Source organism: Sus scrofa, chromosome 2, assembly GCF_000003025.6.
Source record: "Sus scrofa isolate TJ Tabasco breed Duroc chromosome 2, Sscrofa11.1, whole genome shotgun sequence".
NCBI lineage: Eukaryota > Metazoa > Chordata > Mammalia > Artiodactyla > Suidae > Sus > Sus scrofa.
Genome location: NC_010444.4, coordinates 60675727 through 60702338, shown reverse-complemented (window position 1 = coordinate 60702338; position 26612 = coordinate 60675727). Strand labels below are relative to the sequence as shown.

Below are 26612 nucleotides of genomic sequence, written 5' to 3'. Positions count from 1 at the left end.
AACACACGCCATGCCCCCCCCCCCATAGCTCATGGCCACTCAGTCCTATCTCCTCTTCTGGCTCAACTCAGAGGGGACCCTGGTGCCAGTCTCTCTTCTCTAGGCTGTCTGAGCTTTTGGCTGATCCCAGGTTCCAATCTCCACCTCTGGGCTCAAGCCAACTCCTGCCCAGATTCTAAAACACAGTCCCCTGTGTGATGTCACTACTATTACCTCTGGCAGGACTTTTCTGCAATCTCACATCAGGGCTTCATTCCTGTCTGTCCTATGGATTTATCTATTCTGTACACTTCATATAAATGGGATCATACAACAATGGGGCCTTTTGTGTCTGGCTTCTTTCACTCAGCAGAATGTTTTCAAGGTGCATCTACACCATAACATGCATCAAGGCTCCACTCCTTTTAATAGCTAAGTAATATTCCACAGCATTGGGGAACTGTATTCCTTTGTATCACATCTATCCACTCATCAGCTGATGGACACTTCCTAAAATGGAAGGGGCATCTCTGGCTTATGTGCAGGATCCCCTAGTTGACCATGATAAAAGCCTAGATGACAAGAGCTCACGTTTCTTTATCACTTGGGCCAGGAAGAGGCCTTCCACGCACACTTAAACCATCCAGCAGTTCCTGTTTGAACCTAGGGCTCTTACTCCGGAGCCCACCCTTGACCAAGAAGGAAAACCTCTTCTCACTCCTGTGATGCCCACCAGGCTCTCCTCATGGGTCTGAATTATGTCTGCCTCTTTCTGGCTTCTGTGACCTTGGCTGAGACACAATGGGGTGATCCAAGGCTCTGAGCCCTCCAGCATAAGTGCAAAAGGTCACCTTCCCCTGGGCCGACTAGGGAGCCAGGCGAGATGGTGTTGGCCCCTCCTCCACTTGATACAGCACTCGCGACAGCTCAGCCATCACCTGCTTCTCCAACGCATGCCTCTCAGGAATGGCCTTTCCACTGTTTTCAGCCTCCTGTCCAGCAGGTGGTATGTGATATCTCGGGAGGGTCCATGGAATAACCAATGGAGGGAGCAAACCATGTGCCCAGAGCATTGCAGCAGGCTGAGGTGGGAGAAGGGTTTGGCTGCTTTATCAAACTACACACCTGGTGCTTCCTATTTTGTAAATCCATTTTTGTAAATCCATTTTTTCTTTTTTTTTTTCCATTTATATTTCAAGTCCTCTGATGCTTAAGTCATCCCTCCTTGTCTCCCAGAGCGTCTGTATGAAGCGGGACCACTGGATGCTGCAGACACTGCTGAACAGCATGAAGGGGCGGAAAGGCCTGGGGATAGGAGAATCCTTCTCCGTGCATTTAGAAATTCCTCCTGAAGAGGAAGGAGGTGAGAGCTCCAGGCCCCCAGGTTGGAGGGCACGCTGTGGCCCAGGGATCATGCTCACGCTGCACCAAGGATCACCAAGGGTCTCTGCATTTCCTGTTGAGGCCATCCCGTCCTGCTGGCTTATGGAGATCGCATGCTTCATCCGATGACACACTTGTCCCAGAGGACTCCATCACGTCATGTCAACAAAGCTGCAGCAATGACCCATCCACCTCTGGGAGTTCCACCCAGTGTGTGTGTGACTCCAGGCGCTGATGGAAACCATTTGCGCTCTGCTCTGCAGCCGGGAGGCAGGGCAGCTGTTTGCAGCTGGGCCGCTGGGGAGGGGCAGACACTCAGGGCTGCTGTGAAGAGCTTTGTCAGGGCTGCCGCGTGCTCTCTGTGCAGCACTAAGAGCTCTCACCTGAGAGCTCTGAGCAACACCAGATAGATGGGGCATCTTTGCTGCTACAAGCCTAGCTCTGTGAGGTGTTGCGTGCACTCTCTGACCTTCCCCAGGCTGTTGGGGGGAGTGCAAGCACCCTCATCTCATGGAGCAAGGTTGGAATAATAAGTCACTTACTGAGCCCTATGCATATCATGCAGATCCCAGAGTCACAGCTTGGGGGTGGGGCTGGGGGTGGTGGTTTGGGTGCCCCAGCTGGAGGCTCTGTGTCCTTCTGGCACGGGCAATCCAAGAACAACTCTCCAAATGCCCAGTTAGTTCCTACAACTGCCTATAACAAACGGGCAGCCAGGAGACAGAGGTATGCCACCCTCCAAGGTAGTCACCCCAGAGCCAGAAGGACACTTCCCCAAAGCCCTCATGAGTCCCAAGCCACTCCACCAAAGCCTCCTCTGCTCCTTGGAGAGGGGATGGATGCCACAGTGCTCCAATGAGAAAGACCTAGGGGGGCCTCCCTAGCCCTGGCTGGGGCAGGGACCAAACACCCAGCCCCCACCTCACCATTAAGGGAATCAGGTCCTGGCCAAGTGCCTCACGTGAGGACATAGGCTTACCTCAACCATCACACTGCGCCTGATGTGATCCCTCCCGATGGGGACCCTTCTGTCAGCGTAATTCTCCTCCAGGGGTCTGATGGACTTCCCATCCCGACAGCAGCTCGTTTCTCTGTAAGCCAGGGCTTTGGCTGTGGAATTAGAGTATTTGGTGCTAGCTCTCAGAACATGTCCCTCCCCAGCTGATGCTGTTCTGCCCCCACCCTTGGCCCAGGTGTGCATGCATGCATAGGTGCTTGTATGACATATGCACATATGTGCATGGGTATGCATGCATGTGCGCACATGTGTGCATGGTACATATTTGTGCATGTTATGTATGCATGCGTGCACTGTGTGAGTGGTACATATGTTTGCATGAGTGTGCATGCATGTATGCACTGTGTGCATGGTGTGTGTTTGCATGTAAATGCACGCATGTGTGCACTGTGTACATGGTACCTGGTGCATGTGCGTGCATATGTATATATGCATGTGTGCATATGTGTTCAAGTATTGTGTATGTACATGTATGCAAGTGTGCACTGTGTGCATGGTACAGATGTTTGCATGCATATGTATGCATGTGTGCATGGTACCTGGCGCATATATGTGCCTGTATATGAATGCACATGTATGCAAGAATGTTTGTGTGTGCATGCTACGTTGCTTTGACATCATTTTTTTTTTTTTTGTCTTTTTGCCATTTCTTGGGCCGCTCCCGCAGCATATGGAGGTTCCCAGGCTAGGGGTCAAATTGGAGCTATAGCCGCCAGCCTACGCCAGAGCCACAGCAACGCGGGATCCGAGCCGAGTCTGCAACCTACACCACAGCTCATGGCAACGCCGGATCCTTAACCCACTGAGCAAGGGCAGGGATTGAACCGGAAACCTCATGGTTCCTATTCGGATTCGTTAACCACTGAGCCATGACAGGAAGTCCCTGCTTTGGCATCTTAAGAGCCTGGCTTCCCCCAAATGAGGCCCCTACCTCCTGATCACTCCCTCTGGCCTGGTTCTCCAGCAGCTATCTTGTCCCTCAACCTCATTGTCTGCCCCACTAACCCTTCGCCTGTGCCTGGATTTAGCACCTGGACTCCCTGGCAGCCAGGAGAGGGAAGATGCCCAAAGAAGCACATGGGCCTCACCTGTGATGTTGCTGAGACCCAGATCGCTGAAGGACAGAACCACCCAGGTGGGCTCGGTCTCCCCAGGGGCCACACATGTCTTCTTGGTCAGATGGCGTTTGCCAGGATGGCCAACAAATCGGATGCCCTTGGGAACTGAGAACTTCACATACACCTGGAGAGAGTGGCAAGGGTCCATGATGTCTGGAATCAGTGCACCCTCCCAGCACACCGCACTGCCCACTGCAACCTGCCCACCCTGGCAGCCTCGTCCAAAATCATGCTTTCCTTGGGAGGCCCCCTTTCCATTTCTTTTTTTTTTTTTTTTTGGCCATCCTGTGGCATATGGAATTCCCAGGCCAGGGATCAGATCCAAGCCGTAGTTGCAACCTAAGCCACAGCTGCAGCAACACCAGATCCTTAACCCACAGCGCTGGGCCGGGGACTGAACCTGTATTCCAGCACTCCAGAGATGCTGCCCATCCCGTTGGCCCACAGTGGAAGCTCCCCCTTTCCATTTCTGATCAGAATGAACTGCTCACCTCTTTCCTGCTGGGAACTGCTCCTTCCCTCAGCACCTCCAACACCCTCACTGGTCCAGCTCTCCCTTGGGACTAAGGGCAATTCAAGGGCTGTCTCTCCAGCCCCATCCATCCCTGAGCATGGGATAAAAGGGAACCACTCCACCTGTAGGCCCCACAGAGCACTTCCTCTGACCCTCTCTCCAACCACTGAGATCCACTGCTTCACAACACGGCTCTGCGTGCACTCATGCATGCATACATGGGTGTGCTATGCATCCATGTGTCTCCGTGTGCACACTTATGTGTGGAGTTACGGCATGTTTCCAATGTGTAATGCACACAGGTGAAGGTGAATGTCTCTGCACACATGTGTAAGCACAGCAGTCTACTCGTGTCTCCGTGTGCATGTTGTATGTGCACATGTGTGTTTATACCCCCCAGCCTACAATAGGCCCTTTGTTCCACATCCATTTGTCCAACCAGCATAGTGGCAGCACCTAATGGGTTCAGGTGCCCTGCTGGGAGCTCAAGAAATAGATCTGAACAAAGACGCGTGCGTGATCCCCAGGCCTCAGAGGGTCAAAGCACCTAAGTCACACATACCCCCCACACACACATACGCACGCGCACGGGTGTGTACAAAGAAGGTCTACAGCAGCAAGTGTGACAGAGTGTCTGAATCCTGCCCACAGGCAGGCAGACCCAGCCGGTGGCTGGTGCAGGGTGCTTTGGGGCCTCCCCCATCCCTCTTGAGAGCCTTCTTCCAGAAAGTTCTTCCAGGGAGGAAAGAAGAAACTCAAGTGTCAAATGAGATTCATTTTCCAGGTCCTGGGTGGAACCAGCTGTCCAGGCTGAGGGATCTGGATGGACTTGTTGTTCTGGAACCTTGAGATGGGCACATGGAGGGGGTGTCCTGAAATTGGCAAGTGGCCTTCCCTGGACACACCTGCTGCAAGGCAGGGATTCTTTTCTCCCACCTGTCAAGGCAGCCACTTGCACATGCTCAAAGCTGAAATGAGCACCTGGGGGTCCTGCCTGCAGATTCAGGAGAGACTCCTCGGGGGCCACTCTGGGAGTCTTATTCTGGCTTTTTCAAACTGGCATTAACTACATAAAAAAGATGGATGATAAAGGTGCTGAGATTTGGGGCACTGCTCCTGGCTGATGACTCTGATTCTTTCATATGTCCTCCTTGGCCCCCTCCAGGCCACCCTGTGGCCACTGTCCTGGTTCCTGCCGCCCGGGCTGTCACTCAGACTAAGAAACAAGCCTCCTCTTCTCTCCTGCTTTCCAGCCCAGCCAGATTGTGTCATGAGCAGTTCCTAGGACAGGTCAAGCTGCCTCTTGCCTCTGTCACTTGTGATCACCTGCAGAGATCAGGCTGGCTCCCAGCAGGACCCCCCCTCTCCCATCCCCCCACTCATTCTTCCATCACTAGCCTGGGCTCATAACCCCAACCCTTAAGGGGTGCCCCTCACTCTGGGAGCCCATCTACCTTCTCTTTCTCCCACCCATCAGCTGACATCCAGGCTGAGATGGTGCAAAAGGATTATAACCAAGGAAGAGAGGAGGACATGTGCCCCTGAGCTCCCCCAGCCTCTGATGCACAGGCCCACAAACACCCCTTTCCCACCACGCCCCCACCAGATCTTGGTCCTCACAGCTCCCTCCATCTTGCCTGCCTTCCCTCCTCATCATCAGGGTCTGACATCCCCAAGCCCACCTCCCTGAGGATAGCTGTTATGGGTAAAATTGTGTCCCCCAGGAAGCCATTTGAAATTCTAACCCCAGGATCTATAATTGTAACCTCACTGGGAAATATGCTTTCTGCAGATGCCATCAAGTTCAAATGAGGTCACGAGAGTAGACCCTCGTCTGATTAGACAGGGGTCCTTCTAAGAGGAAATATGGACACAGAGACGTCTGTTCACAGAAGGAAGACAATGTAAAAACACACAGAGAGAAGAAGGCCATGGGAAGACCAAGGCACAGACTAGAATGAGGCAGCCACAAGCCAAAAGAATGCCAAGAATTGTGGGCAGCTGCCAGAAGCCAGGGCAGAGGTCTGGGATAGACTGTCCCCCAGAGTGGCCAGAAGAAGTCAACCCTGCCTACACCTTGACCTTAAACTCAAGCTTCCAGAACAGTGAGACAAGACATTTTCATTGTTTAAAGTTGACCACGTTGTGCTACTTTGATACTGCAGCCACAAGAAACTGATACAGTAGCCGTCCCACCTCTGCCCCCCACCCACCCTACTGCAGGCACCCTGCAGGCTCTGGGACCCCGAGGGCAGCATCAACAAGGTCTGTGGCACTTCCACAGTCACTGTCCTTAGCATCTATGTGGGCTAACCCATTTAACCCTTTAATCACCCATAAGACTACTTGCCTGACATCTATGGAAACTGATACACCAATAGGTGGAATAATATAGTCAAGATCAGCCAATTTTTAAGTAAAAACTGGGATTTGGCTCCATGGGCCACCAGGGTTCCCTGCTTCTGTGCTGGAATCAGCACAATGCAACCCACCTCTGATCCATCACTTGTTTCTTATTAAGACCAGGGAGCTAAGAATGGTTTAGACATTTTTTCAATGATTGGGGTGAAGAGGAATTTGGAAGGAGCAGCACTGCATCATCCTCAGGAATAGGAAAGGCTGTCTATGGAGGGCGGGTTTGGTACCTCAGCACAGGTGTCCATGTAGTTGTAGATGCTGAGCGGGATCTTGGCCTGCTCCCCGCGGACCACGTGGGAGGGCAGCGTGAAGTCTACGAAGAAGGGCTTGAAGGTCTTCAGCAGAGTGGGTTCGGCGATACCCAGGCCCCTCTCGGCGGACAGACCCACCGCCTCACCCACCCAGCTGGTGATGGAGTCGGGGACCTGCACGCTGAGTGTCTCCTCACCTGACGCGTCACTGTGGAAAGATGGACAACCCATGGTCCCTTCTCCAGGGCCAGCACAGCGGCCAGGTGGGAAGGAGGACTCCAGCACGTGGCCTTGGGCCCCAGGGAGGTGCCCCCTCAACAGCTTGGAAATCAGCATTATGATGCGACATAATCAGAAATATAAATGTCTCTTGGGACAGCTGTGATCACAGGACCACCCAAAAAATGGGTTCAGAGATGCAAACTTTGGCAGTGTTTGGCAGTGGGCTCTGCTCAGTGTAGGGGAGAAAGACACAGAATCAAGAGGTCTGTCACTTAACAGCCTGCTTGTGTCACCAGAAAGACATGTCCAAGTCCTCACCCCTGGTAACCTGTGAATGTGACCTTATTGAGAAATAAGGTCTTTTTAAATTTTTTTTCATTTTTCATTTTTCATTTTATTTTATTTATTCTTTTCAGGGCTACACCCACAGCATATGGAAGTTCCCAGGCTAGGGGTGGAATCAGAGCTGCAGCCGCCAGCCACAGCCACACCAGATCCAAGCCACATCTGCGACCTACACCACCGCAGCAATGCTGGATCTTTAACCCACTAAGGAGGCCAGGGATCAAGCCTGCATCCTCATGGATACCAGTGGGATTCTTAACCCACTGAGCCACAACAGGAACTCCCTATTTTTCAATTTTTAAAGTTTCATTGTTGATTTACCTTGTTGTGATCATTTCTTCTGTACAACAAAGTGACTCAATTATACAAGTACACGTATCCATTCTCTTTCAGATTCTTTTCCCACATTGACTCTGATGGAATATTGGATAGAGTTCCCTGTCCTATACAGCAGGTCCCCATTGGCCAATCATTCCATATACCTCAGTATGCATATGACAATCCCAAACCCCTAGTCCATCCCTCACCCTCCCATCCTCCGCCCTTCCCCTTTGGTAACCATAAGTTTTGGAAATAGGGTCTTTGCAGATGTTACTAGTTAAGATGAAGTCATACTGGAGCAGGGCGGGCCCTAATCCGATGACATATGTCTTTAGAAGAAGAGGAAAATTCAGGAGTTCCCATCGTGGTGCAGCAGAAATAAATCCAACTGGGAACCATGAGGTTGTGGGTTCCATCCCTGGCCTCGCTCATGGGTTAAGGATCCAGCATTGCCCTGAGCTGTGGTGTAGGTCTCAAATGCGGCTCGGATCCTGCATTGCTGTGGCTGTGGTGTAGGCCGGCAGCTGTAGCTCCAATTCGACCCATAGCCTGGGAACCTCCATATGCCATGGGTGTGGCCCTAAAAAAAACCAAAAAGACAAAAAAAAAGAAGAAGAGAGAAATTCAAACACAGAGAGAGGAAGGCTAGACAAAGATGGAGGCAGAGGCTGGAGTGATATGATCACAAGCCAAGGAACGCCTGCAGCCCCCAGAAGCAGGAAGAGGCCAGGAAGCCTCCTCCTCTAAAGTCTTCAGAGGAGTGTGGCCCTGCTGACACCCTGGTCTCAGATTTCTGGTCTCCAGAACTGTGAGAGAATAAACTTCTATTGTTTTAAGCTCCTCAGTTTATGATTGTCATGGCAGCCACAACTAATACAGTACCATAAATAAATTAATCAGTAAAATATCACATCCATAATTTCTATATTGATTATGTATTGAGACAATATTTTGGATATATGTTAGGTTAAATAGAAATGTGTATTAGAAACTGGAGTTCCCATCGTGGTGCAGTGGTTAACGAATCCGACTAGGAACCATGAGGTTGCGGGTTCGGTCCCTGCCCTTGCTCAGTGGGTTAACGATCCAGCGTTGCCGTGAGCTGTGGTGTAGGTTGCAGATGCGGCTCGGATCCCGCGTTGCTGTGGCTCTGGCGTAGGCCGGTGGCTACAGCTCCGATTCAACCCCTAGCCTGGGAACCTCCATATGCCGCGGGAGTGGCCCAAGAAATAGCAACAACAACAACAACAACAACAACAACAACAAACCAAACAAAAAAACAAAACAAAACAAAACCAAAAAAAAACCAAAAACAAACAAACAAAAAAAGAAACTGAATGTGGAGTTCCCATTGTGGCGAAGCAGAAACCAATCCGACTCGTAACCATGAGGTTGCGGGTTTGATCCCTGGCCTCGCTCACTGGGTTAAGGATCTGGCATTGCCGTGAGCTGTGGTATAGGTTGCAGATGCAGCTTGAATCCTGTGTTGCTGTGGCTGTGGTGTAGCTCCAATTCGACCCATAGCCTGGGAACCTCCATAGGCCACGGGTGCAGCCCTAAAAATCAAGAAAAAAAAAGAAAGAAAGAAAGTGAATGCATATATATGCATGATTGGGTCACTTTACTGTACAGCAGAAATTGGCACAACACTGTAAATCAACTACGCTTTAATTTAAAAATTAAAATTAAAAAAATTTTTTAAATATGATTCAACTTGTGGTGGCCAAGAGGGAGAGGGAGTGAAGGAGGGATGGATTAGGAGTTTGGGATTAGCAGATGCAAACTATTATACACAGAATGGATAAACAACAAGGGCCTACCATACAGCACAGGGAACTATATGCAATAGCCTGTGATAAACCATGATAGGAAGAGCATATGAAAAAGAATATGTATACATATGTATGACTGAATCACTTTGTTGCCTACCTTAAACTAACATAACACTGTAAATCAACTATACTTTCATAAAATAAATTTTTTAAAAATATGATTTGAATGAACTCCTCTTTCTCTGAAATTACATATATGATGGTTGATGTTCTTTTTCTATTGGAGAGTGTTGCTCAAGGAACATGCAAGATCTCCCTACCCCCCACGCCCACCTCCACCAAGGGCAGAACTGATCACTCGAGGATGGTCCTGGGGGACAACCTCTGGGGTTTCTTTGGCATTTCCAGAATGTTCTTTTGAGATCTGTCTTAGCACATAGTGGGAGAAGCCCAAGAAGCAAAGCTCAGATTGCCCTTGACCTGACAGGGTACCCGGCTATTCCTCACCCATCTGGCCTCTCCATCCACTTCCCAGGAGAAACCTTACTACCCAGGTGGACCTCGCTGGGCAGTGGAACATGGCCCCACAGGACCTGGAGCATCTTTCCTCACCTTTATGAACATCACAGGTGCCACCCCTTCCCCCAACAACAACTCAAGCTCAGCCTCTTTCCATTTTGCAGAACGTTCCCCAGCTTCATATGATCACAGCCAACCAGAGAGCCAGGCTCTGCAACAGTGTATGAGACAAGGATGCCAGGCTGGGAAGCGTGAATGTCACTGTGCACTGGGTGCCACCCACTTACCCAACCCCCCAGGGGGACATTCACACTTCCCAGCCTGGCATCCTTATTTCATACACCCTTGCAGAGCCTTGCTCTCTGTTACAAATGTATGTGTGATTTTTTCAGGTCTGAGCCCAGGCCATTACAAAGGCTTCACCCTATGTAAGTTGGTGCAACCACTACTGCACCAACTATTGTATGAGGTTCTCAGAAAACTGAATATAGAACCACCATACGATCTAGCAATCCGACTCTTGGGCATATATCTGGACAAAACTATAATTCAAAAAGATACATGCACCCCTATGTTCATAGCAGCACTATTTGCAATAACCAAGACAGAAACAACCTAAATGTCCACTGATAGCTGGATGGATTAAGAAGATGTGGTCCATATACAAGCGGGAATACTACTCAGCCATAAAAAAGAACAAAATAGAGGAGTTTCCATTAGGCTCAGAGGGTTAAGAACTCAACTAGTATCCATGACAATGCAGGTTCGATCTCTGGCCTTTCTCAATGGGTTAAAGGATCTGGCATTGCTGTGGCTGTGGTGTAGGCTGGCAGCCGCAGCTAAGATTCGACCCCTAATAATAATAATAATGCCAATTGCAGCAATATGGATGCAGCCAGAGATTCTCATACTGAGTGAAGTAAGTCGGAAAGAGAAAGACAAATACCACATGATATCACTTATATGTGGACTCTAAAATGTGGCACAAATGAACCTACCTACAAAACAGAAACAGACTCACAGACATAGAGAACAGGCATGTTGTTGCCAGGGGAGAGGGAGGAGGCAGCAGGATAGATGGGGAGTTTGGGGTTAGTAGATACAAACTATTACATTTAGAATGGATAAGCAATGAGGTCCTACTGTACAGCACAGGAAACTATATCCAGTCTCTTGGGATAGACCAAGATGGAAGATAATATAAGAAAGGGAATGTGTATGTATGTGTGTGTGTATATATATATATATATATATGTGTGTGTGTGTGTGTGTGTGTGTGTGTGTATGTATGTATGACTGGGTCACTTTGCTATACAGCAGAAATTGGCACGACATTGTAAATCATCTATACTTTAATTCAAAAAATTCAACAAAACGTCTTCACCCTGCAGGCCTCCTGGAGTTGGGGTGGGAGGGCACTGCAGTCTCTGAGGGGAGCTTCAATCAAGGACTCAGGGCCCCCCTGGCTGGCCATGATCCTTGCCTATTTGCATTCCCAGCCCTAAGCCTCCACTCATATGTCTTTATCATAAGGGATTTGGGCAGGGGTCATCTTCAGACACCTCTGCCAGGGCCTCCTTATTTTCAGGAGAAAACACTGAAGACATCCCTCCCTACTCTGGCTCAGCACCCAGTACCTTCCCACTCCTGGCTCTTTCCCCAACCCCCACCCCCAAGGTCCATAAAACTGCTGGAGCCTTTTGTTCAGGACTCCCTCCAAGTGAGAGGACCCCTATATCTTGGCTGATCCATCTGACACATGGGCCATTCTGTGGGGAATAGAACAGGGGGAGATATAAACAGAACACTATTCAACGACAATGGAACACATGTTCTCAGGCCCATATCAGGTATTTTCCAGGACAGACCATATGTTAAGCTACAAATTAAGTCTCAATAGATTCAAAAAGAGAGACAGCAACATATCTTCACTGACCACAAATGGGATAAAGTTAGAAATCAACAAAGAGAAAGAAAGCTGGAAATTTTACAAATTTGTAGAAATTAAGCAACACAGTCTTAATGTGTTGGATCAAAGAAAAGATCAAGAAAGGAATTAAAAAGTACTTAGAGATGAATGAAAACAAGGGGTTCCGGCTGTGGTGCAGTGGGTTAATGATCCAGATGTCTCTGCAGAGGTGCCGGTTCAATTCCTGGCCCAGCACAGTAGTTAATGGATCTGGCATTGCCACAGCAGCAGCATAGGTCGCTCTGATTAGATCCCTGGCCCTGGAAATCTCATGTGCTGCAGGTGCAGCTGAGGAATTAAAAAAAGGCACAACACACCAAAACTCACGGGATGCAGCAAAAGCAGTGCCAGGAGGGAAATTTATAGCTATAAATGCTTATATTACAAAATAAGAAAGATCTCAAATAAACAATCTACCTTTTTACAACTTAAAGCAGGTGAAAAAGAAAAATGAAAGTGATCCAGTAATAAAGATGCAGAAGGAAAGAAATAATAAAGATTATAGCAGAGATAAATGGAATACAGAATAGAAAAATAATAGAGAAAATCAATGAAATCAATAATATTGTCAAACCTTTAGCTAGATGCACTAAGAGTAAAAGAGAAAAGACCTAAATTACTAAATTCAGAATGAAAGTGGGGACATTACTGCAGAGTCTACAGAAATGAAAAAGATTATAAGAGACTACTGTGAACTCTTGTACAGCAACTACTTGGATAATCTAGATGAATGGATAAATTCCTAGAAACATGAAACCTACCACGACTAAATCACAAAGAAATACAAAGTCTGGATAAATCTATAACTAGTAAGGAGACTGAATCAGCTTTTTATTTATTTATTTATTTAGGGCTGCATTTGCAGCATATGGAGGTTCCCAGGCTAGGAGTAGAATCGGAGCTGTAGTCACCACCCTACACCACAGCCACAGCAACTCGAGATCCAAGCCAAGTCTGCGACCTACAACCTACACCAAAGCTCACAGCTCAACCCAATGAGTAAGGCCAGGGATCGAACGTGCAACCTCATGGTTCCCAGTCGGATTCGTTTCTGCTGAGCCACAACGGGTACTCCAGAGATTGATCGGTAATCAAAAATCTTCCAAAAAGGGGAAGCTCTGGACCTGATGGCTTCACTGGTAAATTCCATTAACAATTAAAGAAGAAACCTTGTGTATTGTTGGTAGGAATATAAAATGATGCAGCCACTGTGGAAAACATGGCGATTTCTTCAAAAATTAAACATAGAATAACCATATGATCCAGCAATTCCACTTCTGAGTATACATCCAAAAGAACTGAAAGCAGAGTCTCAAAGAGATACTTATACACCCACATTCATAAAAAGAGTATTCATAAATAACCAAAAGGTGGACGCAAACTAAGTGTCCAGGAAAGGACGAATGGACACACAAAGCGTGGTCCATCCATACAATGGAATGTTACTCCGCCTTAAAGAGAAAAGAAATTCTGACACCCACCACGACATGGATGAACCTTGGGAACATCATGCTGAATGACATAAGCCAGTCACAAAAGGACAAATACTGTATGAATCCACTAACATGAGGTCCCTAGAGCAGTAAGATTCATAGAGACAGAAAGTAGAAGAGTGGCTGCCAGGAGCTTAGGGGAAGGAGGATTGGGGATTAGTATTTCATGGGGACATAGTTTCAGTTTTGCAAGATGAAAAGACTTCTGGAAATGGAGAGCCGTGATGGTATGATGGCAGCACAACAGTATGAATGCACTTAATATCACAGAACTGTACACCTAAAACTGAATAAGATGATAAATGTTGTGTGTATTTTACCACAATTTTAAAAATTAGGAAGGGAGTTCCCGTCATGGTGCAGCAGAAATGAATCTGAGTAGGAACCATGAGGTTGCAGGTTCGAGCCCTGGCCTCCCTCAGTGGGTTAAGGATCTGGCATTGCAGTGGCTGACACGGGTCAGATCTGACATTGCAGTGGCTGTGGCATGGGCCGGCAGCTGTAGCTCCAACTGGACCCCTAGCCTGGGAACCTCCATATGCCACAGGTGTGGCCATAAAAAGCAAAAATAAAAATAAAACTTAGGAGAAAAAAAAAGAGCTGACCAATCCTTGCCTAGGCCAAGCAACAGCCTCCACCCCTGGCCTCAGACCTGCCCCCTCTGCCTCCTCCTTGCTCTGGCCAACAGAGGGACAGAGACTATCTCAAATCCCAAATGCCTCCCAGCAACGCTCCCTGGCTCTCCACACCCCCCAACACAGCCCCAAGCAGCCTTCACACCCCCTGCATCCTCCTCACGGCCTCTCCGCAACCATGTGCAAACCAGCAGCCCCTCCCACCTCCCAGCTCTTGCCTCTGCTGGTCCCTCTTGCTGGACAAACATCCTTCCCCCATTCTGTTGATCTATCCTGTGGGACTCAGCTTGAGCTCCAGCTGCCCTGCGCATCTCTCCAGCTTTCCCGAAGAGTCCCTCCTCTTCCTCCCAAGCCCCAGGCCCAGCCCTCCATGAGAACACTGACCCTGAGAATTCCCATAGCAGCGCAGTGGAAAGGAATCCGACTAGGAACCATGAGGTTGTAGGTTCGATCCCTGGCCTCGCTCAGTGGGTTAAGGATCCGGCGTTGCCATGAGCTGTGGTGTAGGTCGCAGACGCAGCTCGGATCTGATGTTGTTGTGGCTGTGGTGTAGGCCGGCAGCAACAGCTCCGATTAGACCCCTAACCTGGGAACCTCCATATGCCGCAGGTGCAGCTCTAAAAGAACAAAAGACGAAAATAAATAAATAAATAAAAATAAAAAGAACACTGACCCTACCAAAGCCTGAAGCTTTTTGGGGCATATAACAAATTCAGTGAGTGAGGGGACCCTTGTCTGCCTTGTTCAAGATGCCATTCCTGGCAGCAAAACACGCCGCTCACAGAGTTCCCTTTGTGGCTCAGCGGGTTGATAAGAACCCAAAGGTTCAATCCCTGGCCTCGCTCAGTGGGTCAAGGCCCCAGTGTTGCCACAAGCTGTGGCATAGTTCGCACAGGCAGCTCAGATCCAGTGTTGCTGTGGCTGTGGCGCAGGCTGCAGCTGCAGCTCCAATTTGACCCCAGCCCAGGAACTTCCATATGCCATGGGTGCAGCCTTAAAAAGGAAAACAAAACAAAACAAAACATTACCCAGCACCCAAAACCTCACCTAGTAGCCAGAAAGTAGATCCATTTCTACTTTCCGTACATCGCTGATGATGGACAGACAGCCCATTTTAAAGCTGGACTCTCAGAACAAAAGGCAATCATTAGCATCTGTTCTCACCAGGAGGGAAGACTTCCCATAATGGGGACACACACCTCAGTGGAAGCAGCCTGAGGAAGTCCCAGCTGTGTGCTTGGTTCAGTGACATCTCAGGAAGGGGGCCCCAGCACAGCAGTAGGTCCACATGCTGGCCCACCCACTGGCCCTGGGGGTCTGAACTTTCATGCCTCACTGGTTTCCCAGGGCAGGTCACCGCCACCTTCTACTAATGCCATTGGTGTTCTGACACCAAGCATTGAAAGAAAAAAGCCAACCGCATCTGGCAAGACTTTGGCACAGCACTGCTGCTCCAAGGCGAACTCAAAGAGAAAATAATATGGAAAGAAAATGTGCTGAGAAAAGCAGCCTGTGTGCAGGGGGTGGGGCCAGAGTCCCCTGAGGAGCGAGGAGGGGCTGGGGAGTAGGATCTCGGTCATGTTCCAGGGAACTGTAATCGTTTTAATGAGCTCATTATGTAAACAGAGCAGATCATGTTACCCCCAGAGGGACTTGTAAGACGCACGAAGCCCTCGAATTTCATATTTCGTGGGCAGATGTCCGAAGCTGCAGTGGGATTGGGGGCTGACTTCAGAGCTTTGAGTTTTATGCGTTAGGAAAGGATGCCCAGTGTCTTACTCAGATGTTGGTGTCAGATCTCAGGGCAAACCTGCAGGGAACAAGCTAGATTTCCACGGGGGCCTCTGAGTCAGCCCACAAAGGCAGCAAAGTCAGGAAATCTTACTGTACCTGATGTTGAGACAGTGCCAAATCCATGTTTCGGGGAAGAAGGTCCTTTTCCTCTTCTCTGTTCTATGAAAATAAAAAAGAAAGAAATGATTAAAGTTTCACGGATAGGGATTTCCTGTTGTAGCTCAGAGGGTTGAGAACCCCAGTGTCCATGAGGATGTGGGTTCGATCCCTGGCCTTGCTCACTGGGTTAGGGATCCAGCGTTATTGCAAGCTGCGACATAGGTGGCAGATGTAGCTTGGATCCAGCATTGCTGCGGCTGTGGCGTAGGCTGGCAGCTGCAGCTCCAATTTGATCCCTAGCCTGGGAACTTCCATGTGTCGTAGGTGTGACCATCAGAAGAAAAAAACAGTTACTTGGACATAACTTAATTCTGTTACCTGGCAGGTTGACATTCTACTTGATTAGAATACAATGTTTTAATTCCTTTAACCAACAGGTTAATATTCTAGTGGTTTTCACTCTCTTACCTGGGAAGGTTAGCATTCTAATCGATTAGAACATAAGGTGTTATTTCATCTGGCAGGGTGAGCATTCTACTTAATTAGAACCAGTAAAAGCGAGGTATCAAAGGTTTGGCAGAGCCTCCTTAAAATGACAGGGGTGCCTCATATCCTGAATTTCAAAGGTAAGAGGGCCACAGGGACCACCTCATGTCCTCCCTTTTGCTAATTTCCCTCCCTGGGTTTGCCATGTTTTTCTGTATCGTCACATTGAGTTCCCCTGCACTCCCCTTCCTCTGGGCTTTCATCCTTGGAAGCCTCACAGCTCACCTTCCTCAGGGACTGTCCTAGTCTTTAAAAAGATAGTATTAATATCTTGAAATGTGGCAAAACTTCTCAAAATTAAAAATGCTCACATCCCTTTTGACCTGCAATTACCACTCCTAGGAATGAACCCTGGAATTAACCACAGACACAAATGCAAAGATGGATGATGGTGTGGTTCATCACAGCACTGGGAGAATTAACAAATAGCCAAACCCTCCATCAATAGGGTGTCTGGTTCATCAAATGATAATACAACCACACCGTGGAATATTACATGTCAGTGAAAAAGGATGGGGTAAGCATGTATGTACTGATACGGAATAGCCTCTAACAGTTGTTGACTCAAAAAAGGAAAGTACAGAACAGTATTATAGTATTCTTCCATTGGGTTGTTCGAAAAATCCTGTGGTTTCTCGCTGTGGCACAACAGGATTGACAGCGTCTCCACAGCGCCAGGACACAGTTTCAACCCTCAGCCTGGCGCAGTGGGTTATAGGATCCCACATTGTTGCAGCTGCAGTGTAGGTTGCAACTGCAGCTCAAATATGATCCCTGGCTCGGGAACTACACTTGTCGTGGGGTAGCCAAAAAGGAAAAATAATTCCTGTAGGTACACAGAAAATTTCTAGAAGGATACCTAAGGAATTATTGACCATCATGCCTCTAAAAAGGGAATGGAGGCTCTGGGGGTGGGAGGCATATATATCCATTTCATTATATCCCTTTGCACACTGTTTGGAAAAAATTTAACCACGTGCATATCATTAAGTAAAATACCTTATCTTCAGAATAAGGATATAGTATCCAACTACAAAAGGGCATGGACACTTGCTTTTTAAGGCATTTCTCTTTCTGCATTGGGATTTACAACTGCCTTTGCAGGGGTTTAGAGGCTGCTTACATGTGAGCATATCTTAGAAACACCTCTGTGTGCATCCAAAATACTATACCATGCCCTGCTTTAGAGTGTGGAAATCAGGACCCTTATGGGGCTGCCACACTCAATTGTGTGACTCAGGCAAGAAGAACCTCGGAGAGGGCGTTCCTGCTGTGGCACAATAGGTTAATGATCTAGCTTGTCTCTGTGGCAGTCCCAGTTCAATCTCCAAACTGGTGCAGTGGGTTAAGAATCTGGCGCTGCAGCTATGGCACAGGTCGCAGATGTGGCTCAGATTTGACCCCTGGCCAGGGAACTTCCATATGCCATGAGTGCAGCCAAAAAAGGTGGGAAAAAAGAAGAACCTAAGGGATCCATGTACCCAGAACCATTGCAGAGGGGACTGGGGGGACTGGGGGGGTTCCCTCTATAGAGCCTGCCAGTGGTTCAGGCTCACCAGGTCTGTCATCACCACCAGTCCTGTTTCCTAGGCAACAGATGGTCTGGGCAGAGAGGGCTTGGAAGATGAAGAGGACTTTCATGGAAAGGCCCAACAAGGTGGAAAGTCCTCTGGGCCACCTCTGGCTCAGAACAAGGGCTAAGGAGTCTGGGTGCCACCCTCAAGGTCTCTGGAGAGACACAGATACTGAGGTGCTGCTGACCACACTGACCTCATCCCTGCCCCACTTGGTTCTGTGCCTCTCATGGGAGGAGCTGGCAGGAGAGAGTACAGGTCTGCCTCCCCTTTCCCAGCCTATATGCTCTTAAGTCCAGAGATAATAAGAAGGCAAAGCCTTCAAAACATCCTCCCCGTTCCCAAGCCAGCTGGCCAAGACCTGGAGTTGAGAAGCTAGTGGGAGATGCAGAGAATGAAGAAAGTGGGAAAGAGACAGGTGGGAGCAGAAGAGAGGAGACAAACGGAGAGACTGGAGAGGGGAGGAAACATCAAAAGCCTGTGAAACAAAAGCTTCCATGAGATCAAGGACAAAGTCACCAATCTAAGGATGTGAACTCCTCTCAGTAACTGATAAGTTAGCAAACAAAGAAACAAAAATGAGCAAAGACATGGAGGATTGGAGTTCCTATCTTGACTCAGTGGTTAACGAATCAGACTAGGAACCATGAGGCTGCCAGTTTGATCCCCGGCCTTACTCAGTGGGTTAAGGATCCGGCGTTTCCGTGAGCTGTGGTGTAGGTTGCAGACACAGCTCGGATCCTGTGTTGCTGTGGCTCTGGTGTAGGCCAGGGACTACAGCTCCGATTAGACCCCAGCATGGGAACCTCCATATGCCGCAGGTACAGCCCTAAAAAGACAAACAGATAAATAAATAATAAATAAAAATAAAAAGCTTAAATGTTTGAATTAATAATAAGAAAGACTGAAAAGTAATTATTTGGTGTTTAACTCCAAAAGATAAGAGGGGAAGGGGAAGAGAAAGAGAAGGAAGGAGGGAATGGTGGAAGGAAGGAGAAAGGGTGAATAGAATTTTCTAAGGAGAGTCTCTGGGAGTAAGAGGATCAAGTCTCAGCTTCCCACCCTGCCCTAATTCCTTTGTTCCAGGCAGATCTTCTTCCCTGTTATGCCATTCACTCTCTTCCACACCCCCAGCTCCATGCACTTGGGTGGGGCCAAGAACAGGGGGAGCCCCAGCCCCCTAGACTAGGATGACTCTGGCCCCAAGAGGACACTGGGTAATGTCTGTAGAGATTTTGGTTGTCACAACTTGGGAAGAGATATTACTGGCATCTGGCTGGTAGAGACCAGAGATGCCACTCAACATACGGGACAGCCCCACCGCAGAAAATGACCCAGCCCCAAATGTCAATAGTTTGAGTTCAGACAACCCTGCTTGAGGCAGCAGCAATTACCTGGGGGGTTGTCTGGAGGACACCGCTGCCATCAGGCTCCCTGTGTGGGGCTGGAAGGCGGGGACAACCTCATCAGTGTACAAACCACCATCCTGCCGGTGGTTCAGGCTCACCAGGTCTGTCATCACCACCAGTCCTGTTTCCTAGGAAACAGATAATGCCAAGACCCACAGTGGGAAAATGGATGTGGCGGCCCCTATGACCAAGGGACAACCTTGCTAATGTGTAGCCCTGGGGGAGTCAGTCCTCCAAGTCCGATGACACTGGTTAAGGCGGTCATGGGACCCAGTGACCAACCAGGGAAAAGCAGAGGACATTTGCAGTCTAGACACAAAAGGCCACATCTTGTATGTTTCCATTCATATGAAATGTCCAAAACAGACAAATCCATAAAGACAGAGAGCAGATCAGTGGTTTCCAGGGGCTGGGGAGAGGGGGAGAAGTGAGAAGTGACTGCTAATGGGGATGGGGTCTCCTTTCAGGGGTGATAGAAATATTCTGGAACTAGATAGAAATGCTGATTAGCATAAGACTGTGATGTATTAAATGCCACTGAATTGTTCACATTAAAATGGGTCAATTTTAGCTCACAGATGCGGCTCAGAGCCCACATTGCTGCGGCTGTGATGTAGGCCCAGTGGCTGTAGCACCAATTTGACCCCTAGCCTGGGATCTTCCATATGCTGCAGGTGCAGTCCTAAAACAAAGCAAAATAAATAAATAAATAAATAAAATATAACTGAATCACTTCGCTGTAAAGCAGAAATTAACACAACTCTACATCAACTATACTTCAATTTAAAAAAAGATTCTGGAAGTTCCCGTTGTGGCTCAGTGGTTAATGATTCCGACTAGGAACCATGCGGTTGCAGGTTTGATCCCTGGCCTCGCTCAGTGGGCTAAGGATCCGGCATTGCTGTGAGCTGTGGTGTAGGTCACAAATGCAGCTCGGATCTGGTATTGCTGTGGCTGTGGCGCAGGCCAGCAGCTACAGCTCCGACTGGACCCCTAGCCTGGGAACCTCCATATGCTGCAGGTGCAGCCCTGTAAAGACAAAAAGACAAAAAAATAAAAATAAAAAACAACAAAAGATTCTGCAGCACTAAAAGTTTGGAAACCCCACCCACCCCCGACCCATCTCTGTACCCCGAGACCCCTGATTTCAAAGAGGAGCTCAGAAGAGGGCGGTGGGGTGCAAGACCACCTCTCCTTACGGCAAAGGCAAACCCAGAGTCCTTGGTGATGCTCCAGGGCCACGGGAAGATGGAGGAGCGCCGGCGTCGTCGGGCTGTCAGCCCAGCCCACCAGAAGGGTCCATCTTCCCTGGACACCCCAAAGGCATCAGAAACATCATAATCTTCCAATTCCTGGAAAACCTACAGGCAAAGGGAAGCAGGGACCAGTCAACTGAAGGCTTCTTTTCAACCCAAACCGGTATCAACCTGACGCAACCTCCTTTCACATGGGTCACTTGGCACCAATCTCAAGAGAAGGAAACCTAAATGTCCATCAACAGATACACGAATTAAGACGATGTGGTAATGCACACAACGGAATACTACTCCGACATTAAAAAGAACAAAATAATGCCATTTGCAGCAACGTGGATGCAACTAGATATTTTCATACAAAGTGAAGTAAATCAGAAAGAGAAAGACAGATACTATATGATCTCATTTATATGTGGAATCTGAAGTGTAGCACAGGAGTTCCCATCATGGTGCAGCAGAAATGAATCTGCCTAGAATCCATGAGGATGAAGGTTCGATCCCTGGCCTTGTTCAGTGGGTTAAGGATCTGGCGTTGCCGTGAGCTGTGGTGTAGGTCACAGATGTGGCTCAGATATGGCGTTGCTGTGGCTCTGGCGTAGGCCGGTGGCTACACCTCCGTTTCGACCCCTAGCCTGGGAACCTCCATATGCTGCAGGTGCAGCCCTAAAAAGGCAAAAGGCAAAATAAATAAATAAGTAAATAAAGTGTGGCACAAATGAACCTACCTACAGAACAGAAACAGACTCACAGACATAGAGGACAGACTTGTGGTTGCCAAGGCAGGCGGAAATGGGATGAGGAGTTTGGAGTTGGTAGGGGCAAACTATTATGTTTAGAATAAAGATAATGAGGTCCTATTGTACAGCACAGGGAACTCTACCCAGTCTCATGATGGAAGATAGTATGAAACAAAACATGTATATATATGTGTGACTGAGTCACTATGCTTTACAGCAGAAATCGGCCCAACACTGTAAATCAACTATACTCTAATAATAATAATAATAATAATAATAATAATAATAATAATAATAAAAGAGATGGACATTGATGGCATTAACCTATTTTAAAAATGGACAGACTGGAGCCAGAGAGATAGGATCTGGACACTGCCACGTTGCAAGAGTATGCTGGATTTGACTCCAAGATCTTTCAACTGCACCAAAGCAGCGACAAGGATAGGGTTCTCCGAGAATGAACCCACTGGACAGAGAATCTGGATTTACCCAGGGCTTTTCACTTATTGGAAAGAAGAGACCCCCTCCCCAAAGGAGATGCTGGAGCCCAGCACCCAGAGGGTGTCCCCACCCCCACCCCACCCCTCACCTGGGCAGGAGTCAGCCGAAATCCAGACCTGAGCAAGTAGACGCTCCTGTCAACTGCAGCAACACACACGCAGCTGCCCCTTGCAGCCCTGACTCGCAGGTCGATGACTTCCCCGGGCTGGGTCTTGTTTGTTGAGTATGTCAGTGAAACCTGGACCCCAACACAGCAGAGAAATTGGGAGCTTGGCCAAACTCTCCAGACCCTCCACCCATCCTCTTTGCCCACCAAGGAGAGTCGGTCCTCTCCAGCTCAGCCGGGACCCTGGCCTTGCCGCTCAGGAGAGGACAAAGGCAGGAGGCAGGGTGACAGGAACTAGGTTGGTGCAACTGGGACTTTCTATGCAAAAGACAGGAGGGGAGGGGAAGGGAGAAGAAGGGAGAGGGCAGCAGGAGAGGACATGCTTCGGCCAGTACTAGAAAGAGCAGGGAGGGGGTACAGGAGGCTGAGCCCGCTTTGAGGGATATGAGCAGTGTCTGTTGGGTCTGGAGCCCAGCAGGGACAGAGAACAGCTGACCGCTATCCCCTGTGTGTGATGAATGCAACCCCCATTTGGGTGACTTTTGGAAGATCTCCAGGAACGATGCAACTTAGGTTCCAGTTATGCTTGAGGGTAGGGCAGCCCTTACACGTCCAGCCCGTCACACCACATGGAGTCCAACAGCTGTGCACAGCCTGCCCCAGCCCTGACACCCTGGAGTCCCCAACCCTGATGGCACTTGTCAGTCCCCCCTGCCCCAGTTTGGTTCCTGATGCTCTACCTGGTTTTCAAAGAAGGTCTCAACGGCAAACTGGAGGCTGTCAGCCACCCCTTCTCCATTCTCCCTGACGTAGAAGACCAGCAGGCGGCCGAGGGGGACCATGCTGGGGGTCACAGCCAGCCGGAGAGAAGTCACGCACACATTGATCTCAATGGCTGGGGCTGGTGGGGGCTCTAAGACAAGTCAAAAGTGAGGAGAGACGAGTTCCCTTTGTGGCTCAGCGGTTAACAAACCCGACTAGGAACCATGAGGATGTGGGTTCGATCCCTGGCCTCGCTCAGTGGGTTAAGGATCCAGTGTTGCCGTGAGCTGTGGTGTAGGTTGCAGACATGGCTCAGGTCTGGCATTGCTGTGGCTGTGGCGTAGGCTGGCAGCTGTAGCTCCGATTCAACCCCTAACCCTACCCTGGGAACGTCCATATGCCGCAAGTGCGGCCCTAAAAAGCAAAAAAAAAAAAAAAAAAAGTGAGGCAAGACCTGTAAGAGTAACCATTGTGGCGAAACAGGATCAGCCACATCTCTGCAACACCAGGACTCAGGTTCGAGCCCTAGCCTGGCAAGGTGGGTTAAAGGATCCAGCATTGCCGCAGCTGTGGCATAGGTCACAACTGCAGCTTGGATCTTATTCCTGGCCCAGGAATTCTACATGTCATGAGGCAGCCAAAAAAGAAGAAGGGGGGATGGAGGGGTGGGAGAAAAGTGACCCCTGGATGAGAATCATTGAGGTAGATAGATAGTAGATGATAATATCTATCTACAAGATAGATCGGGGGGGAGGAAAAGAAGAGGCAAACAGAAAGAAAAAAAGTAAGAAGAGACATGAAAGCTCAGTGCACAGTGGGACCACCAATGTCCCAAGCTGCCCTAGGGGTTCATGGGGTGTAGCAAGTCCTCCATGGATGCTCACATCCTCTATTATCTCACCCAAAGAGCAGACAAGCCCAAGAAGATGGAGGTGCACAATGTCCAAAGCACCATGCAGGCCAGTCGTTCTCAACCAGGGTGATGCTGCTCCCCAGGGGACACTTGGTAATTCTGATTGTCACAACTTGGGGGTGTTACCGGTATTTACTTAGTGGGAACACACGATGCTACTCAACACCCTGCAATGCACAGGACAGCCCTACAGAGAATCAACCAGCCCCAATCATCAGGAGTGCTGAGGATGAGAAAGTGACTTAGAATAAGAGAGACCCTATCTGACTTCCTGTGGGCCTGCCTTCCTATCCATCATCTATCAATCCATCCATCCATTAATTTATCTATTGATGATTCTATCTATGACTCTATCCATCCATCCAGTGATTCTATGAATCTATAATTTATTGTCTATTAATCTATTTATCTCTCCATCCATCCATCAATTTATCTATTGACAAGTTCATCTAGGAATCTACCTTTTAATCCATCTCTCCATCCATCCATCTACCCATCCATCCATCCATCCAACCATCATCGATTGATGAGTCTATCTGTAAATCTATCTATCTTAGTGATTCTCATCCAGGGGTCACTTTTCTCCCTAGAGACATTGGTGCTATCTGGAGACATTTTAGGCTGACATACTGTGGGTGGGTGGGTTGACACTGGCATCTAGTGAGTGGAGACCAGAGATGTTGCTCAACACCCTACAATGCACAGGATGGTCCCCACCACAAAGAATATCCTGCCCTCAAGAATCCATAGTCCTCAGTTAGGGGATCCTGCTTTAAACAGAGGGCTATGAAGAGGAGGGGGCTGGGAAGATCTAGGGAAGGAAGTAGGTCTTGTGAGGAGCACATGGAGTCAAGGAGGAGGAGAAGAAGGACTCCTAGATGGGGAATCAATCTGGGAAAAGGCAGAGGGGAGCTGGCAGGTGGCAATATGGCACAGGAGGGGTCTGTGGGGGGCCCAGCCCACAGAGGCCTCCAGAGGAGCTGCCTCCAGCTAATAGTCACTGTCTTCCCTCCTGGCCCCAGCTCAGTATTGCCTGGGACAGGTGCCCTCTGCCCTAAGGCAGCCTCCCCTCCTGGGAGAATCCTGCTTACCCCTCCTTGCTGGGGCACCCATCCCAGTCTCAATGCTTCGGAAGGATGAACAGGAACATCCAGCCTGTGGCCCAGCTCACCTGTCTCAGAAAGGTGCATTAAGCGAATGGGTTTCTCCGGGGCTGCCCGCTTGCTCCTCTGCTGGGTGATGTGGGCAGGCTGCTGGCCTGAGAGCACGATGTTGCCTCTCGCAGCCACTTCATAGTACAGGGTGAAATTGCAGGGACATGTGGATCTCACAGGGAAATAGGCATCCTTCCCGACCTGTGGAAGATACACAGCATGTGGAGTCCTGCCTGGTACCCACAGCCCAGCAGCAATGCCACAGCCCACCCTAGGAAGAAGGCCACTCTGGAGACACAGGGATGCAGGACAGCTGAAAGAGGACTGCTTACTTCAGAGCAGAGTGCCTAGTATCAGGTGCGTGAGAGCCTCAGCAGATGCTCTGTAAATGGGGCTGTGCTGTGGATGAAATGTGATCAAGGTATGGAAGCGCTCAGGGAGGTGCAATGTGGTAAAGAACTGAACCTAGGAGTTCCTGTTGTGGCTCAGTGGTTAGCAAATCCGACTAGGAACCATGAGGTTGTGGGTTCGATCCCTGGCCTTGCTCAGTGGGTTAAGGATCTAGTGTTGCCATAAGCTGTGGTGCAGGTCACAGGTGCAGCTTGGATCCCACGTTGCTGCGGCTGTGGTATAGGCCGGCGGCTCCAGCTCCGATTAGACCCCTAGCCTGGGAACCTCCATATGCCGTGGGTGCAGCCTTAGAAAAGACCAAAAAAAAAGTAAAATAAAATAACTGAACCTAGCCGAAAGACAGGTCTGGCCTTTGTCCCCGACTCCTGGGAAGTGATCTCTCAGGCCTTGAAATGTCTTACCTAATGAGATTTTGTTTATCTGGGTTCTGGGGCCACACCAGATAGGAATAATATAATTTATGGCAGGGGCCTTGGACCACATGATATCAGTTTGCCCTCTGGCAAGGTGGAGATAGGTCATCTAGGCAGGTGGTCAGCCATGTCTATATGACCGACCCCCAATAAAACCCCTGGACACTGAGGTTCAGATCAGTGTCCCTGGTTGGCAGCACACCATGCATGTAGTCACACATTGTTGCTGGCAAAGTAACACCATTCTTGACTCCATGGGAAGAGGACAACTGGAAACTTGCCTGGACCCTGCTTCATGATCCTCTTGCCTTGGTTCATTTTAATCTGTATCTTTCACTGTATTAAAATGTGACCATGAATAAGACAGCTTTCATTGATTTCTGTAAAACTCTCTAGAGGAGTTCCCGTCATGGCTCAGCGGTTAACGAACCCGACTAGCATCCATGAGGATGCAGGTTCGATCCCTGGCCTTGCTCAGTGGGATAAGTATCCAGCAGCATTGCCGTGAGCTGTGGTGTGGGTCACAGACACTAGGATCCTGCATTGCTGTGGGCTGAGGCATAGGCTGGTGGCTACAGCTCCAATTGGACTCCTAGCCTGGGAACCTCCATATGATGTCTGTGCAGCCCTAAAAAGACCCAAAAATAAATAAATAAATAAATAAATAAAATAAAATAAAACTCTCCAGAAATTAAGGAAACTGGAGGAGGTTTGGTGATCCCCAAACTCTGCAACTGGCATCAGGTGGGAGGATGGTCTTAAGCACTATTCCTTAACTTCACTGGTGCCAGTGCTGGCAGTGGGCTGGACCTTCTCATTGGATGTACACTCCATGAGTTGGGTTCTAGCATAATCCCCAAGTTTCCAGAGGAGAAAACTGAGGCTTGGTCCCTTTCCAACATCAGTGAGTGGCTGGGACAGGATTCAAACCCCAAAGGGCTGAAGCCAGAGTCCCATGCTTAACCTCCAAGCTGCCCTCA

The 26612-nt window shown here is 48.9% G+C and overlaps 1 protein-coding gene across 1 annotated transcript in view; it reads right to left on the bottom strand.

Moving 5' to 3' along the window:
* CPAMD8 (C3 and PZP like, alpha-2-macroglobulin domain containing 8) overlaps nucleotides 1-26612 on the bottom strand; it is a 106096-nt gene that overhangs the window by 39782 nt on the left and 39702 nt on the right. The window contains 9 exon segments of the mRNA XM_021085095.1: nucleotides 2342-2472; nucleotides 3469-3622; nucleotides 6658-6889; nucleotides 15848-15910; nucleotides 19365-19507; nucleotides 20579-20740; nucleotides 21962-22111; nucleotides 22720-22892; nucleotides 24826-25009. Coding sequence (XP_020940754.1) covers nucleotides 2342-2472; nucleotides 3469-3622; nucleotides 6658-6889; nucleotides 15848-15910; nucleotides 19365-19507; nucleotides 20579-20740; nucleotides 21962-22111; nucleotides 22720-22892; nucleotides 24826-25009 — 1392 coding nt within the window.